General features: G+C 31.0%; 1 protein-coding gene across 2 annotated transcripts in view; it reads right to left on the bottom strand.

Annotated features, from left to right (window-relative positions):
- Positions 1-282: 282 nt before the first annotated feature.
- LOC143082600 (uncharacterized) overlaps positions 283-19,526 on the bottom strand; it is a 53,239-nt gene continuing 33,995 nt past the window's right edge. Inside the window, exons 15-24 of one of the 2 annotated variants that reach the window (XM_076258359.1) lie at positions 15,479-15,568; positions 14,935-15,073; positions 14,039-14,162; positions 13,607-13,647; positions 13,193-13,284; positions 12,545-12,671; positions 7,895-8,100; positions 4,373-6,244; positions 3,560-3,667; positions 283-2,654 (exon numbers count right to left, since the gene is read on the bottom strand). In XM_076258359.1, the coding sequence (XP_076114474.1) occupies positions 3,569-3,667; positions 4,373-6,244; positions 7,895-8,100; positions 12,545-12,671; positions 13,193-13,284; positions 13,607-13,647; positions 14,039-14,162; positions 14,935-15,073; positions 15,479-15,568 (2,790 nt within the window). In that variant the 3' untranslated portion in view covers positions 283-2,654; positions 3,560-3,568. The remainder of the gene's footprint in view (positions 2,655-3,559; positions 3,668-4,372; positions 6,245-7,894; positions 8,101-12,544; positions 12,672-13,192; positions 13,285-13,606; positions 13,648-14,038; positions 14,163-14,934; positions 15,074-15,478; positions 15,569-19,526) is intronic. The other variant, XM_076258360.1, reaches the window with a different exon arrangement.

Here is a 19,526-nt window from a genome sequence, read left to right as displayed (position 1 = left end):
TTTGAACCAGTAATTCTTTTCATTATCATAGAATGGTAAAGAACTAGAAGTTAACTAGTTTTTGTGAAATGTTATTCCAACAGTTTGTTTCATCATTATGTTGGGCGAATTGAGGATTTTTCTGTTTTTCCAGAATTCTTTTTGGTCAACTGCACTAAAACTTTTTTGAAGTTAAAATTAATGGTGATGTGCTAGTCTTCCCATTGAGTAATATATCTGATTAAGGCAACATTTTATTCTTTTGAAAATGAGATAGGATGCTTGGTCAAGAAGGAAAAAATCTACAAAAATGTCATTTATTAAAAAATACACAAGTTATCATCTGATCATCTAACATGTCTAACACACTGAAACAACATTTCAGACTTGTTTTATAAACATATGTATTATATATATCTTTCTCTATGGTCTATTGGAGCCATAAAATAGCTTAAGCTCATATTTCATGAGATAGATAGGATTTACATGTACTGTCTGTATGCATGCATTGTTATCATTTATAAGCATTTAGATTTTCATGATTAATCATATGCAATCATATTTTGTATTTTAAGTAACTTCTTTTGTAAATAAATAGTTTTTTCTTTACAAAAAATACATAATGATTGTACAAATTAAAAAGTTTTGAAATTTTGGTCATAAAGCTGAATGTTTTCTCCGTCATAGATTGCAATATTGAAAGAATGATAGTTGTGAGATAACAGCTTGGTAGAAGATATTCCATAAACTGGACTCTCATTTGTAACAGTTGAAACAGATCATTAAAAGAACCCTATATCTACTTTTAATCACTTGAACAGCTTGGTAGAAGATATTCCATAAACTGGACTCTCATTTGTAACAGTTGAAACAGATCATTAAAAGAACCCTATATCTACTTTTAATCACTTGAACATACATTTACCTCCCTTAATAGAAATATTCAAATATATCAAAGCTAATAAGTTTTAATAAAAACAAAAAGATGTGGATTCATTGCCAATGATAGAGATATTCACCAGAGCAATTGATACTCCAGCAATTGATAAATGACTGACATATACCACACAGGAGGGTCTGAATTTCATTTTTTAAAACTTTTTTTTTGCCTTACAATTTCTATCTTTATATTCTAGCACCTCAATATTCTCTATTCTTTATATTATAGCACTCAAATATTCCCTACTCATTTTTGTGGGGGCCTTCTATTCTGTAATCCCCATCCAGAGATTCCAGACCCTCAAATATTACACACTAGTCTTTCAAATGAAACTTGTGAAGCTGAACTAGGTTTTAAAAGGCATCAAATCTCACTCTTATATATGTCAGTTCCACAGTTTAATTGATTGTTGGTATAATTATTCCATCCTGTACAACAAATGTCCCCTCCATTGACATTAGCAGAGAATATCAAACATTAATTTGATTCAAGAAGTTCATGAAAAAAGAAATCTCACTGCTCACTAACAGCTCCACAAGAAAGAGATATCAATAAAATGTCACCCTATAAACCAGTCCATTCTTCATATCAAAAAAAATAATTCATTCTTAACATACAAAACACAAAAATCATATTTTGTAACTATACATTTTTACAGCATTCAATAAAAAATAACAAAAATGGTCTTTTTTTAAGTTTGAAAAATGTTGAAATAAAAAAGCAGTTCACAACAACCGTTTTCTGAATCTTCTAAATATGAGAAATTAGATGGAATTAGAAATTATTTTTTTCAGCAAAATGTCATATACTATTCAAATCAACTTTTTTCTATAATGCCATACATATATCACATTATAATCCCCCCCAAGAAAATCTCTCCCTAAATAATTTATGTAAAAACATGCAAAAGGTATTTTTTTTTTTTATGATGCCAATATTTTATGTCATCTTGTAAAGAATGTTGTAACATAGAGTTTATCTAAGAAAAATTTCCTATATCGAAGAAAATTAAAACAAAAAGGTAAGAGATATTCCAGAAAAAGGTGTATCATGGGAGACGGGACACCAATGAAATTAAAGGGTACCAGAGACACACCAAGATTAAGGTACAATATTTTTTTTACATAGAAAATTTTGAACTTTTAACCTCCTCAAAACATAATAACTTATAAATGGCATGCAGTTCCCTAGTGACATTTTTTTCTGGAATAACCAAAGGTGAAACAATTACCCATAAAAAAAGAAAAATACAAGAAATTCATGAAATTAGAAACCATTTAAACACACATAACATTTTTATATGAAAATTGAAGATTTACATAGAATAATTAGGTAAAAATTAAATGCATCGACAATTGTTTAACTAAATAAATAGGACCATTGCTTTCAGCTACCTCTGATAAAACTTTCAGTAACAAGCTAGTATAAACTGATAATGTACACAAACCCTGTATCACATGCAAATATTTATAATATCACACGCAGTGTCAAACAGTTTTTATCATTTGTTCTGTGACTGTCATTATTGTACTCAAATTTTACATGTTTTGTTACAGTCTGTGTTTTTTTATATATAAAAATATTTCAAACATTTGCTTAGACATTTGTGACATCATATAGAAGATTATGACATAAAAGTAGTTTTTGTAAAGATATGCTAGACATGTAGTTATCACAGTATCTAAATCCATCATGGTAGATTCCCTTCTTTGTTCACAGATAAATTTTGTCCTTTCTGAAAAAATAAATAAAACAAATTTATTTTATACATAAGATTTGTACATCTGTTCAGAAACAGGAATTGCCTTCTGGTGTGTTCACCCTACAACAAAAAATTAAAATATTTTTCCAATAGTTGTAAGAATCATGTTTACGTATTTATATACACCAGAAATAAATTACCATCACTGTTTTTGCAAATCTTTTTCAGAATTTTGGGTCTTGCATACTTGTATTCCATTTTTAATTACATTTTTTGATTCGAGTATCACTTGAGTCTTTAGCAGACAAAATATGCATCTTTCCTATAAAATTAAAAGCTTTGTATTTTTGACAGTGCTTTTACTGTTTTATATCTTCTTTTAACATGTTTAAGGCAAACTCCTGTTAAATCTTTCATTTGTCTCCATTCATTCACACCTTGTCTTAAGTGTTGAAGCATGCCCATATAAGACACTTTGTAGTAGCTGGAGCATAGATGTGTATTTATAGTGTTAATATCTCTCAGGCATTATTCCCCTTTCTTCATGTTAACATATTGATCTAAGGGCTATTCCAGAAAAAAATGTATGGGGGGGTTGGAAGGCAGTTTTTGTCAGCACCCACCACCCAGACAATTGTAATTGAGAATTGTAGTGCATTATAGTGTGAAAAGTTGCTCTGATACCCATCACCCATGTATTATTAATATAATGTGCCTTCCAACCCCCCCATACATTTTTTTCTGGAATAGCCCTAATCAACAAAATGAGGGAAATTCTATATTCAAGTTTTATCATGTATTTTTTCAATTTAGAATGAGAATATGCTAGAATGCTTAATGAGTGTCTGTACAGTGACCACAATATGTCTTATACTTAAAGGAAGTGCAAACTGTGTGTTACAGTTGAAATCAAATTGGTTTTACATGTAATATCTTACACAATTCTATCATATACTGGGAGATTCAGGGTGACCTTCTACAGAACTCTGAGAGTTTGTATGACTAACAGGAACAATGCTGGAATCTTCAATGAATTCTGTTATAAGCTGAAAAAGGAATGCTACTGTAGTTAAAGCCATGCAGTGAGAAGCATACAGCTAGAAACGATAGTCAAACTAGAACTAATAAACTAAATGACATTTAAATGATATGTGCATTTATGAAAATAGAAAGTATGATTGTCTGAAATGGTTGAAACAATCAGTGATCAAAACAGAACTTGTATAAATTAACAAATGGTCAAAAATATTTATCAGAGGCAAAAGAAACTGCTTGTTATCTGCAAAATCGTAAATAAATATGCAAAGGTTAAAGATTTATTGCTATTTTACAATAAAAATCTAATAAAAACTTTGTATAAAATACTGTAGATTCAATATATTCTTGTTGGTATTAACTTTTGTGGTATAAGGAAAATTAGTGCTTTATGGCTACTTTATCTCATGGTTTTGACAAATTCTGTATACAAACATAATGTATAGAAGTTTTGAATTTTGTTGAGCACCTAAATTTGTGTGATTTTATCTAGACCTGAAGTCCATGAAAATGAGTAATATTAATGACTTGAAAGTATAAAGCACAGGTAAGCATATCTGCTAATAAAGAATTCAACTAAAATATAAATGCATGCCAAGATTTGTTCAAATTATGATCATGTCATTATAATTCAAAAAAATATTTCTTGAAATTATCAAACCCATACTTATCAATTGAAAAAAGGTAAATAAATGATGAATCACATGACAACATACCTGATCATCTTTCGTTGGTGATTTCTGTAGTAAGTGAGATGGAATATTAAGTTGACCAGACAGAGTTTTTGACTGTAAACTAGCAGCAAATGTAGAAACTTTGTCCATCATGCCTTTTGACAACCCAGAATCACATGAATCCTGTGAACTTGAACTTTCTGCTGGTTTTGAAGATTCTGTTAAATTTGTTTTTAATATTTCAAATAGATTTCCTTTATCAGGAGAATTTGAATGTGCAATTTTATACGGTGGAAATATATCACTAGCACTGGTACTATTGACCATATTTTGAGATTGGTTGTTCACAGAAGCACCGACTGAATTGTCATTATCACAACACAAATTGTCTGCCGTATCAGTTAAATCGGAGGATCCCATGAATTCAATGTTGGGTGGTGATACACGACTTTCAGATTTATCACAGTTTTCAATAACATTATTAGAAGGAGAATGCCCTATCACATGTAGAAGTTTTGGTGGCAGAATTGATTTGTTTTCTGGACTCCCGGACAGTTTTCTTTTTGGCGGAACCAGTAACGGTGGTCCCATTAGAGATTCTTCACATTTTTTTATGATCTGGGATTGATTAGTCTTTTGTGTGTTTTCTAAATCAGAAATATTTGGTATATTTCCTGTGACTAGGACTTGGTCAGTACTAACCTGCACAGGACTAGATTTTACAACAGTATTTGTATGTGGAGAAAATGCTGAATTTTGATTGGATAAAATGGGAGATGATAAAGAAAATGTCTGACATAAACTTGTAGCCAAGGATGTAGCTGATGGCCCTACAGACTTTGGTATTAAACTCTCATCACATACACTGGAAATTTGTCCAACAGATTTAAGTAATGAAGATGGTTGCACTGTTTTTATTGCTGGAGTTACTGAACTTGCTGTTACAACAGGTTGTGAAAGAAGACTTCTAGGTTGTCCTGCCGATTGTACTGTACTTTGAACCAGCGACTGGTTGATAACTACAGGTGATGCTTTTGCAAGTACAATAGGTTGTGCAGAAGCTTGCACTGTAGTCAGTCCACTGACCTGTCCTGTTGATAACAGGCTATTGTTTTGTTCTGTAACGGCAGGTGTCATAACCTGACCAACTACATGAGAATTTGATCTGATGGCTGGATTAGTACTTCCTGTTGGATTAACCTGGCCACTTGTTACCATGATAGCACTTTGTTCTGTTGAAGTAGTTTGACTACTTGATACTGCCCCTCGATAGATTATTTTTGTTTTTCCAGAGATATGAATTCCAGTTGGTTTACCGTCCAACAGAAGCATACCATCTGATATACGAATTGCCTTCAATGGTGTACTTGTAGGCACTGTTGGTTGTACTGGTGATTTACCCTGGCCCATGTTAGGGGACATAATCCGTATGATTTTTGGACCAGTAGGAGTATTGACGGTGGCTATACTTGATGGTGAGGAGGCAGGCATTGATGACACTGGTAAAATAGCTCCTCCAGCCGACGGAGGTCTCACTAATAATTTAGGGGATGTATTAAGTGTATTCATACCACTATAAGTCACAGTTGGTAATTTAATAGTTGTAGTTTTCTCGGGTGATTCTGATATACTATATGCTGGTTTTTCAATGATTTTCTTCTTTGTATTCATAGGTGTGGTATTAAACTTGTACACAAATGTTTTCCCATTGACTGTTAATATTTTGGTTTCGTTGGTTGTTTCTGTAGATTCTGTCCACACGCGCGAGGCAGAATTAGCTTTAAGTTCAGGATTTTTGAAAATGCGTTCTCCATTAATAACATTCTTTGAAGGCGAATCAGCTGATAACTCAGGAATCAGTCTTTTCTTTCGTGTGCTAGAAGCATATTCATGCCCAGGAGTAGAAGTAAGTTCCTGTAAAATATCAAGCTACAATTATTATCTTTTCTAATGTCATTACTGTCCGGACTTATCTCCTTGCACTTTCTTCCCTCTTATTTCTTTAAATAATGCTTGGACATCTTTAAACTTACATTTTATCACAGCAGCAATATACAAATACAGCTACCTTATAAAACTATTTTAATACAATTTTTTATGCAGAATCTATTTTACAACTGGAAATTTGGAAACATCTTTACTGAACTGGTGCATATATAATAAGTAATATTTTTACTGTTGTTGCTCACTGTGTCTTGTATTTTTTGGGAAAGAACATAATTTCTCTAATTGTTTATATTCTTAGTCATAAAAAGTAAACTGTATAAAATATAATCAGTAGAAATGATGATTTTGATATCAATCATGGTTGCAAAGGTTTTATCAAACCCCTAATCTGTATGACATCATGTCTAATGAAAAACATTGTAATGGGTTGTATATTGAGGTACATGTATATCATAAAGTGTATACGATATGGCCAATTTTTTTTTAATATAACACAACATATCAAACCTCAATCAATCATTTTTGTTTTGAAAATATATCTCAGAGCTCTATGTGACTCTATGGATATCGATGATGAATACCACTATATTATGACATGTAGATACTTTACCAATGAAAGAATAAATCTGCTTCCCCCTTTTTGTCATGAAAATGTTAACATTTATAAGTTTGAACAGATATTTGCTTCCAACAATGTAATTGTATTAGAAAAACTATGTAAATTTATTAAGAACGTCCAAGAGAAGGTCGTTCCTCCAGGTTAGAACTTCTTAGTATCACTTTATATATGTATATGTAATTCACACATGCTATATAAGTTTGTATATTGTTAATATGTATATGTTCTATGTAACAATTGTTTTAAGAGAATAAAGTATTCATTCATTCATATAATCAGAGCTACAGTGACTATAATTGTTTCTTGGTACAGAAATGATATTGAAAAATTGCTTTCTGGACTGTAATTCTGATTTTTTTTTTTATCTAAGCACAATAGAGGCTTGTGTCTTCCTGAACTGATTAGGTCATTACAGTAAAACAATCTACTTCATAGAAAAAGCTAATTAATAAAAAAAAGAGTTTAAAATATCATGATTTCTTATCAGTAGATTTAGTACTTCCAGCTTGTTTTCAATGACTATGAGCATTATAATACATTTAATGATTATTTTTCTTGTACTATGGTTAATTATCTCTTATAATGAAATCTTTTAAGAGCTGGTTGCTTTTCATGTACTAATTTTCAATGTATCTTTTATATATGTTTTTATGTGCTGCTTAATAGTCTACTTACTGGGTTTAAAAAGCAAAAAGTTGACATCATAAAACCCTTGTTCAACCCTACCACAAATTCATGTTGTTAATCAATAGATTTTGTTATTTAAGGAATTTAGTATGGACCATAAATATCTAATGGTCTATTCCAAAATTCTCAATAACAACTCTTAACTAAGTGTGATGAAAAGCCTGATATACATTAAGACACTAAATTTTGTTTGTCTATTGTTGAAGACCATATATTGACCTCTAGATAAGTTTATGCGGTTGTCTCCTTGATGTATACCCTACATCTCCTTTTTTAAAATAAATGAAGATAAAATTCCTTTCATAGTCTACCTCAAACTTGTCATCATCAAATGCCCCTTTAATTGTATCTAAGGCTCTGGATGTTGCAGCTCTACGAGGACGCCATTTCTTCTCTGTTTGTATGGCAACGCTGCCATGGAAATCTTCATCATCCTGATCTTGATCAGTTTTGTCTACATAAATCTTGATACATTTGTTAATGTATTTCCTCAATCTGGTTGCCATTCTTCCCAGTTCTGTAGAAAAGTAAAATTAGAAAGTTAATATTTCAAGACAACCATTATAGTTGAAAGTTTGAGGGCATCTATCATAATTTGAAAATTTTTAAGGAAAATAATTCCCAAACTATTGGTAGCTGTGTTCACACCTGACAGGTGACTATTATATGAACTTCATAAGGCTATTTTTTTTTAATAAGTTGGTTTACGGACATCAGCCCAAAAAAGTTAGGGTAGGAGGAGGGCAAAAAAATAATTTAAACTTGATCTTTTCAGGTTGTTTTTTTTTACTTGGTTTACTGTTTTCAGCCACAAAAAAATTTAAAGACAAAGGCAAATTGAAGAGCATATTGCATGTCAACACCTTTAATGACAGAGCATATCGCACTGTTTTTAAAAGTATAAACAGAAGCCCAGAAACTAACTGTATCAACTCTATAAACATGCATCTGTCAGAAATATTTGTATTAAGTGAAATATGCATTTCATGGAAAGAGTAAACATGTTTTTTAAATAATTAAAACAAATGCACATTGTTATCTTTTTCTTTTTTGTCAAACTTTTAATAGCAACTTAATTTCTACAGTATATAGAGAAAACCTTTAAGTCATAGTTCCTTATAATAAATGAAAAGCTAAGTAAATATTTCTTTTAAACTTTCACCATCATGAAGGGCACAGCTGGTTTTAGTCAAACATCTCAAAGAAAAAGCAAATAAAGGGCTGCGCTTAGGCGCATGATACGCCCGTTGCTCTTTTAACTTGTCTTTTATGCTTTAAATGAATTTATATGATCAACTAGAAATAGTGTGAGCCCTGTCAAATACAAATAATAAAAAAAAATGCACAAAAAAATTGGCACTATTAAGGCTACCTCAAATTTAACTAAGTTTGTTTTCTTAATTTTTCATCCATACATAAAATTTTGTGAAAGTGTTAGTTATAGTCCCAAAATTGGAAAAATCCCCCCTTTTTTAAGCATAAAAATTCATAACATGGAAATGTAAAATCTGAAATTTATAAAAATTGAAAGGGAGCTTACATTAATAGATATAAACAATTCACCAAAGTTTCATGGACATTGGTGAAAGCCTTTTTGAGTTATTGTCCGAAGTGTTAAAAATCACCCTTTTTTTTATGAATAAAGCCCCATAAATCCAAAACTTAAAATCTGAAATTTATAAAAATTGAAAGGGAGCTTACATCAATAGATATAAACAATTCACCAAAGTTTCATGGACATTGGTGAAAGCCTTTTTGGGTTATTGTCCTAAGTGTTAAAAATCACCCTTTTTTTTATGAATAAAGCCCCATAAATCCAAAACTTAAAATCTGAAATTTATAAAAATTGAAAGGGAGCTTACATCAATAGATATAAACAATTCACCAAAGTTTCATGGACATTAGGGAAAGCCTTTTTCAGTAATTGTCCGAAGTGTTGAAAATCCCCCCTTTTTTATGAATAAAGCCCTATAAATCCAAAACTTAAAATCTGAAATTAAAAAAAAACGAAAGGGAGCTTACGTCAATAGATATAAACAATTCACCAAAGTTTCATGGACATTGGTGAAAGCCTTTTTGAGTTATTGTCCGAAGTGTTGAAAATTCCCCCTTTTTTTATGAATAAAGCCCCATAAATCAAAAACTTAAAATCTGAAATTAAAAAAAAACGAAAGGGAGCTTACGTCAATAGATATAAACAATTCACTTAAGTTTCATGGAAATTGATGGTGTTTTTGAGTTATTGTCCGAAGTGTGGACGACGGACGGACAGACGGACGGACGGACGGACGGACAACGGTATACCATAATACGTCCCGTCCCGGGCGTATAAAAATGCCCCAAAACCAAAGTTGTTTAAGTTAGAAATAATATCGACTGGTGTATTTTCAGGCGTCACAGTACCATTGCCATTGCCATTGCCATTGGTTTTGCTGGAGGCACAACTGGCCCTTATATCTCTTCTATTACAACATTAAAGTTTTTTAATTGTTCATGGGGAACTTTCCCGATCATATCATGACGCAGACATTTCACAATTTTTTTGTCAGATAATGATGAATTGTTTGTAACGTCAACATCCAAATCCAGATGGTCCGTTTGCCCTGATTCATGTTCGCCCTGATACCTGATCGCCTAGGTTCCATTCACCCTGATCTTTATTTTTTTTCATATTGTTGTTTTAGTTGCATAATGTTTATAATATAAACAGAATAATGTTAAAGTTTGTTGAAAAATTCGCTGAATATTTGTATTGCAGCCAACAATTAATTATTTTCCCTTTTATTTGCATAGTAGTCACTAGAATACTGGAATACAATGTATTCATCTTAAGGTAACAGGTACGTAAATGGCTTGTCCTGCAGAAATTGCATACACGTAGAACTTATTAAAAGAAAATCAAAAATCAAAAAATTTCAGTCAGTCACAGATCTAATTTCTGAGTTCCAGACATCTGAAAATGGTTAGGAAACAACATAAAGTACATAGACATAACGTCAAATTTAAATAAAAATAACGAAATTTCAAGCTTTAGTTCATCTGCAGTTTAAACCAATCCTACCATTTTTCTATAAAAATCAAATGTTTTTAAGGTATTATTTTCCTGTAATTTGATGTATAATTTTCATGGGGTTACCAAACTCCCTTTTTATATATCAATCGTTGAAAGGGTGATGCTTACGGGAAAAGAGAGAAAAAACACGACGTCGCCGAAAGGATTACGCAACGTCACGGCTTTATCAGCAGAATTGTAAAGACAACGCCTTCTTCATTATAATATGTTTGGCTATTCAAATGCGCTATTGAGCATATTATCCTGTGTAAAAAAGGATTGATTACCTATTATTGTTTTTTTTTTTCAGTGATTATACGAGATCCTGAGTATTGATAACGTATTTCTGGAATTAATAAACACAATGTTAAAGGACATCTTTAAAAAAAACCATATGTTTATAAACATATCAAACAGAAACGATAAAAGATCTGTCATTAAAATAGATTCTCCGAATGACGATATACATTCAATGTTCACATTTTCGACCACAATTTTACTGCTTCACAATAAGGGAGGCAAAATATACCGCGCAACGGTAAATTGAATCATAAGCTGAGAACAAAATAACAATGCCATTGGAAAAAAACGAAAAACCGCCGAAAGACAAACAATAAATAAATAGGGAAATGTTTCCATTGGACACAGATGATGCCCATGCTTGCATATAATGTTATAAAGTGACATAATTAAAAAATGTAAAAGTAAAGCTACCCAAATTTGTACTTAATCTTAGTTTTATGGTTATAAGAATTGCAAATACATTGCATTACATTTGGTTAATGCAAACTTAAATTAGAGAACGGAAACAAAATATGTAGCAATTTTCAATTTGTTATTGAGCATAACTCTAGAACGGTAAAAGTGACGCCACTAAAATTTCAACTAGATTTGTGTTTTTTTTTTTTTTTTTGGTAATCAGCATCGTGTATAAATCTTCTAACATTTGGTTGAAGCAAACTTAAGTTAGAGACCAGAAATCAATTTTGGACGGTACGACGAAGGACAGAAGGACAAGTGTTAAACTTAATGCCCCTCCGCTATGGCAGGTGCATAAAGAAAAACACAACAGTACACTTTTATTCCCCCAATAGTTGCAGGGGGTCATGCATAAAATATTTAAAACTGTTTCAATGGCATGAGAACACAACACAAACATGAACACACAATTGGATCAAAATAGCACTGGTCATTTGCAAACTTAAGAAGTGTGTTTAATATGACACGAAAGGAAATGTGGGATAAATGATAATTATGGGCAAAAGACAAACAAAAAGAATATTTCAAAGTTTGTTACATATTATCCTTACTTTTTTCCCACCGCTGTATATAAATTGTTTAAAAGATCTTGAGAATATGTTTTCAAAAGTTCAACCAATCAAAAGTCCAAAAATGTCTTTTGATTGACATATCATTATATCAACACCCTAGTAACAACACTTCGAAAGAACCTTGTAGTAACATAACTGCCAATTTTTTTTTTTTCAATATGATCAGTTCTTCTCTATCATATCAAAAATTTATAAAAAATAAAAACAAAACAGACAACAGATGCTAAGAGATAGTAAAACATTAAGGCCAGGTGAGCTAAAAAGTATTGAGTCTACAGATGGATGACAACAGACCATTACCATAACAGTACAGTAAACATAAATAACAGCAACACTGGTCATATTGGGGCCCTTATAAATTGCTGTTTGGTGTGAGTAAAGGCTCCGTTTTGAATGCTGTACATCGACCTGTAATTGTTTACTTTTATAAATTGTAACTTGGATGGAGAGATGTCTCACTGGCACTCATACCACATCTTTTTACTTATATAAGCTCTTATCAAGGAGTTCATGAATACAAATATCTCAACTATAACATAATAAGTAAATCTATGTATGTCCTTCCTATTGTTACTCACCACTGTCAGCCCCACTGAACTGGAAACAATTGTTGATCATCAGATTAAAGTCTGCAACAAATTTCTTTGTCGTCCTATATCCCCCACTTGTCAGCCTTTTCTCTATTGTTGACAGGTCCATGGGTTTCTGTTGTAAAAGACAATTTATGATGATAATTTATTTTATGCAGTACACTAGAAATCATGCATTTATTTTTATTCCTATACTTTGCATTTCACATTTTGAAATATTGGAGGTCCTGCCATAAATAAATGAAAATAAATATATTCCCAGTTCTTCCTTGTATATTGTATTTAATGAAGATGTTATAAACAAGTATTGTTACTTTAAAATCAATCATTTTCTTTAACAATGAGAGTAAAAATAACAAAGAAGTTGGGAATTAGTGCCTGATACAACATTGTGAAGAATACACACTATACCTTCAGCAAAATTTGATGCTAAAAAGTAATTCATTCTGTGGATACCATCATATTCATTTTTTCTACTACCTTTTTCAACTTGAGGATTTTCATTAATGAGTGTTTCTGCTGGCCAAATATGAAGTCCATCTGTTCAATCATAATTATTTATATGTGTGATGAAGTCTTTTTTATATGCAGTAATTTGTGGTTTCAGGAAAAAGTGGGATAAAATATATAATTTACTTTTATAATTTCATGATATCCTGGAGCAATTTCTTCTTCAACAGGGTCCAAGAAAGGCCAGGAATCTTTATGGGACTTAACTTCTTCAATCACTGAAATAAAACATTAAAATTTGCATTTAAATACAGCAATTAGCAGGATCATGAATAATAAAAAAATCTTCTTACTTCTTATCAAAAATACACTTTGTAAAATCTGTTTTATATAAATATAAAAGTTCTTGTCATTAATGTATCTTATATCCCAATCCTATTTACAATGTATTTCATGTTAATATAAAGTATATATTGTAGGCTTTTCAAAATCTTTCACTGCAATAATGTGAGTTTATCAAGATGGAACCTATCAAAATGCTAAATGTAAAAGAGATACTAATGGGAGGTAACTCTAGCGGTACTACAATACAATACTAACTTTTCTCCATATCATCCAAAGTTTCTCTGTCCAATTCTACTCTGTAAAACAGAAAGACAATACATCATAATATGTATAAAATTAAAAAAAATAATAACTGAATTGCAGACTTAATAGAAACATTAAAGGAATAAGTTGGTGACAATTAACAAGGGCTCCCAAGAGCCTGAATTGCTCTCTTTGTGAAAAATATATTTCATTTTGATATTATTTCCTGTTTAGTTATATAAATAGTAATTCGAAGGCAAAAATTCAAAAAAAGAGTCATTTTTATTTGGCTCAGTTGTTAAAGTTGTTGATTTTATATCTCATGATTGAATTTAAATATAATTATCCCGGTCATGTGAATAATATCCATCAAATCTATGGCTTGCATGAATCCTTTCTTTAAACAACTTATGTGTGTTGATTATTGTAACAATAAAACTTCACCTGTCATCATCTATGTATTTACTGTTGGAGGAATTTCCTGTGTACATAAGTTCTGGTGGAATCTCTTTGCCCAAAGCCAGCAGGGCAGCTCGTTGTTCTCTCTGCACCAAACGGTTCTGTCTATCTAAAATAAATCAAGTGTGAAAATGATCTCTTGATCTTCTTTCATACAATGTTTCTATTCTATATAGGAAAATCTTAAAAGAAGCTCAGTATTCAATTAAAAAGAAAGCAGCGGCAAAAAAAATAAAATATAAAAATTATTTTACACAACATTGATACCCGGGATAATATTGAATGCATTGCATAACATTGTATTATTTTTTGTTGAAATTATACCACAAAATCATGTTTAAATTTTTTAACACAAAGTTTTAGTTGTTTATTTTTTGCACACTGGATCACCTTGAAATAGCATGTTATACCTTATTTAAATCCTAGCATAAGAAGACTTTTCTTAAAATTTGTGATTTTTAAACAAGAAACAAGTTTTCAGCTCATTTTTATGCCAAAGTTATATGCTAATTTGATATAAGGATTTTGGGATATTAAGCATGTGCAAATTTGACAAATGGAATTAGGGTACTGTGGATTCATTATTATTCACTGGATACCAATTTTCATTGTTTTCATGGATACAGGTGAACCACAAATTTCAATATTTAAAGAACCACACATTTTCTATAGCCATTGTAAGCAGAAGCTGGGATAACAACTAAATCAAATATCCACAAAAATGTAGGTTTTCCTCAATCCCCAAAAAATGATACTCACGAAAAATAAACGAATCCACAGTATTAAACATTTGACATAAGGAATTTTGATATTGAGAAGGCTACTTTTTCACTTGACAAATTGAATCAATGATGTTAGTAGACATAGAAATAGCAATGTACCTTCTCTAGCTTTTTGCCTTTCTTCTCTCAATCTTCTTTCTTCCTCCTGTCGCTCTATTTCCTTCTGTCTTTCTCTTTCTTCCTCCTCTTCTTTTCTTGATTGCTCTTCCAACTGATGCGATTCTTCTAATATTCTTTCCTGAAAAATTCAGCATGCAACTTTTAGGATCAGTACAGATTTATTTTGTTTATATTTTCAAATCAGTGAAGTTGATATATATTTATAAACCTTGTGATAATGGTTGTAATGAGAATATTTTGGAGGCAAGAGAAATCTGAGTTACTGTTCACTAAATATATCCCAACTAAATGGTGTTGGCTAAAAAATTTATAAATGTGAAACGCACAAGTTTTCTGCAGACAGGAAGTATAACATTACAGGAAATTAAAATCTGGTACAAGCCATGGAGTGACATCTCTAGATGAAGCTAAGTGCCATATAGCAAGAAGCTATTACCTGTAGTTACTACGACGGAGTAAAATTAGTATTTAGAGAACTACACTGCCAACCATTTTTTAATCTTGATCACATTACTATAAATACCTGTTCTTGGAACTCTCTCATCTTCATAGTAATTCTTGCTGACACTCGCCTAGGAGCCATTTCTGCTTGACGTTTTCTCTTGTCATATTCCTGAAATGTAAAGGAAATATTTAAGATATGTACTTTTCTTATTATCATACCTGCTGATAAATTGTTGTATTTATGTATACAGTTTCCTACAATGGATTTAAGCTTAGATGCATCAATACCAGTTCCTTCTCCACTTGAAACACCTGTCATATATCTTCAAAAAATGAAGATAAATATCGCAAACAAGGAAAAGATACTCCATCTGAAGGAACTGTATGAATGTTGCAATATAGAAATGGAAAGTTTACAATGAGAAAATTAGAATCATTTTCTTTGTCTAAAACAACCTGGATGGTTAATTTCTATATGAAAGTAGACTTAATGGTGTCTGTGGCATCCTTTATTTAAAGTTTATTGGGATCATAAGTTATCATTAACACTGTTTCACCAAACATCAACTATTTAGTGATAGTACTTCATCTATACAGCAGTACCTGAAGTTGAAGGTTAATGCCAGCTTCTAATTATTGTTTAGAAGCTCTTGTATAAAACAAGCCTCATAAGAATAAAAGAACAAGTTGGAAAGAAGAAGTTACTATTGGTAACCATAGGAATGCTGATTGACTATTAAAAAACCTGTCCTCTAAACAATATCAATAACAAAATATATGTTGTAAACAAGAATATATCCATTGTAAATAGATGATCCACTCACACTATCATTTTCTATGTTCAATGGACCATAAATTTGGTGTAAATACTCTTTATTTGCCAATATTATTAGAAGGATCATAGCATAGGGAACATGTATACTTAGTTTTGAGTTGATTCAGATTGGAGTTCAAGTTCATCAAAATCTTGACTTTGACCAAAAACTATAACGACTTAAAGATAACATTTTAATCCCAGTGGTTTAATTCAAATTATAAGTTAAACAATTTGAAGACAAGATATTTGCATCTGCAATTTAGCATTTTGAAATTCATGCTAGAATAATAAAGGCAAAAACACAACTAAATTCCTCCATTCCCCAATAAATTGTTCAAAAACATAAGTAAACAAAAGACAATAAAGAGAAAGCACTGAATCTCCTCAGCAACTTATATGACTAAGCTCTATAAATAGACAACAGAAATTCCCTATAATAAATAAGGCAATCTATTTAAAGTTATGACAGAAGTTGTCATGTTTTATTATCAGTCAATTATTTGGCAACAGATGGTTTCTTTGTTGTTCTATAAATATAGGACTATGTAATAACAAAATCAACTTATCAATTTCTATAACTTTTCAAAAGGAAATTGCAATGACTCCATCTACTTTATAAAGATATAATGTAATTACACTGGCTGCTTCATTTTATATGATGGCAAATTGATAACCATTTACCAACAGTTCATCACAATTTATATTTACACAAAGTATATAGATATATATTTTTCATGGAATATCATTTTTGTAATATTATACAGAAAAATCAAATTTCATTATTTTCTAGTATTTCAGGAAGTTACAGTCACGCTTTGTGCACTATATTCTCAGAATCATCAATAAAAGAATATAACAAATGATGTTTAACCTAGGGATAGGCTTGTCAATTCATATCCACAGCTGGTATTCTCTCAACCATATTCAGGATGTTATGAGTTTTTATGTGAACCCTGATCTAAGTACCAAGTAGTTCACACACATGTTGAGTTGGTCTTAAAAGTGTGTTGGCTCACAAGTTAATACTAAAGTAAGTTTATGACACATGACCACTGTACCATGGAATCAAGGTCACACTTTCTCTTAACATAGGTTCTGTAGTAATTTTACACTGTGAATACCATGACCACCAAACTATGAAAAGAAGCCAACAACATACTTTGGGCCTCTATTTTAGATAAATAACATAATTATGTTGTTAATTGCTGTAATTCACACCAATCTAGCAAAAACCTGGAATAAGATGAACAGATGCAAAAAGGGAAAAATTAACATCCAATTCACATCTTGTAGAAAATCAAATGAATATCTATTATAAATTTGAGTTAGTTTTTTTCTAATATGATTTGGACAGTATCCAGTGTCTATTCAAATTGGCCTTATTTACTTTGTTAATAATTAATTGAACACATTAAATTCCTTTAAACAGATTGTATCCCCCAAAAATCAAAGGTCTTTTATGTTTGAATCAACAGTTGGTTCCAACCATTCTAACTTTATTTGACTTAAGACAATGAATTTGTTCCACATACAGGACATCATACACTTGGTGAATTTTAGTTCCCTCCTTTTTGAGGCTATGGATTAGGTATCAAACACTAATGAGCCTCTCTATTAGGTTATTCAAAGAGAATTTTGTTACAGCTGTCAGTTGGGAAACACTACATGGTATTAGTATATACAACGCTTAGGTCTTTGAAGCTTATCAAAATATATCTCAAGAGTATTGAATGGACATTTGTAATTGTTATGTTTCAAGGTTTATGTCAGTGGTTATGTTAAGGGTCTTGGAGTCCTAGTTTGGTAATAGTTTATACAACATCCTTCATCCTGGTAAAGACCACAAACATTTTTGAAACATTAATGAACCATTTATCTGTAGAACAATTTCATTTTTTTGTTTTAAGTAGATGACACTTTTAAACAATTTTGTTAAATGGTTTTAATTGTTTTAACAAAAACATACATGTATTGATCCAAGAAAAACAATTGAAAATATCTGGGATGATATTTCTTTTGATCATTTTACAAGACTCTTATGATCAAAAGATATATGTAAAATTCATGATCTCCTTCAATTATATTAATATTTTATATTTCATTGTTAATTTTTTTTTATCAAAAGACGTAAATCTATATTTGTGCACAATGAAACTAACATGGTAATTATAAACTACTTCAAACCTAAATGCATAAAAACCCTGAGTGCAGCACATGTTCTATATCAAGTGGGAGTGACACAAAACTAGGCTAATTCTTTTGCACAAATTCATGTTTGTAACACCACCTATTACTTGTCTTTGAAAAAATACGACGACTCTTTCAACAAAAAAAAACCTTATAATTGTATTATTTCACTCATAAGATTTTTTCTAAGGCCAAATAAAAAAGTATGTGTGGTTCCAGTTACATCTGAAAAAAAGTTAGGGTAGGTAGGTAGGGATTTTTTTTTATTTTATGTTTTTTTTTTACATTGAGTCTATGGAAGCAACATTCTGACTTTAACAGTGCTTAATGGAAAATGACAATAAAATCTTTAGGGTAGGCTATTTTTAAGCCGAAAAAGTAGGGACGGTAGGGTTACTGGAACCACACATATATTTTTATTTGGCCTAAAAAGAACCGCTGATACTTAAGTATCCCAGATGCAAGATTGATTGATTATTGTCTGCTTTATGTCCAGTTGCAAATGTTTCATGCATTTTCAGAACTCTAATAAATATACCAATAATATTCCCCTAGACTATAATTGAAATTGAAAAATTCCCTAATAAACATTTAAAACAGAGATATGTCTCACCTGTTTGTTTTTTTGATAATGCAAATGTTGAAATTTAAATAGCAATGATACTTTAATATGCAAGTTATGAAAATATTCAAAGTCAATGAACCATGACTATAGGTACTGGGCTAAACAATCTCCTAGGAAATGAGCTGTGTCAATGCTAATTTACAATTGCATACCAAATACCACTGAAATCTCATAAGTTGTTCGCTTTAAACAAACCTAAACACAAACTTGTAAACAAACTATGTCAAAGTTTTAAAGTCAATGAACCATAATGAGGGTGTGGGGTTATATAATCTCCATGGAAAACAAACTTGCAAATGCCAGTACATTTGCATACCTAATGCCAGTACATTTGCATTATCAGACTTAATATTAGTGGTTCTGGTTCATCTTAAACTGACTCGATCACAAACTAATACATGTAAACTAAGCAAAAGTTTCAAGGTCAATAGACCATGACTGAGGGGGCGGAGCAAAATAATCTCTATAGTGATGAGGGATGTGTCAATGCTAATACAA

The sequence above is a fragment of the Mytilus galloprovincialis genome, chromosome 7 (assembly GCF_965363235.1).
Source record: "Mytilus galloprovincialis chromosome 7, xbMytGall1.hap1.1, whole genome shotgun sequence".
Taxonomy (NCBI): domain Eukaryota; kingdom Metazoa; phylum Mollusca; class Bivalvia; order Mytilida; family Mytilidae; genus Mytilus; species Mytilus galloprovincialis.
The sequence above is the reverse complement of the archived record's forward strand: the minus strand, read 5'-3'. Positions and strand labels throughout refer to the sequence as shown.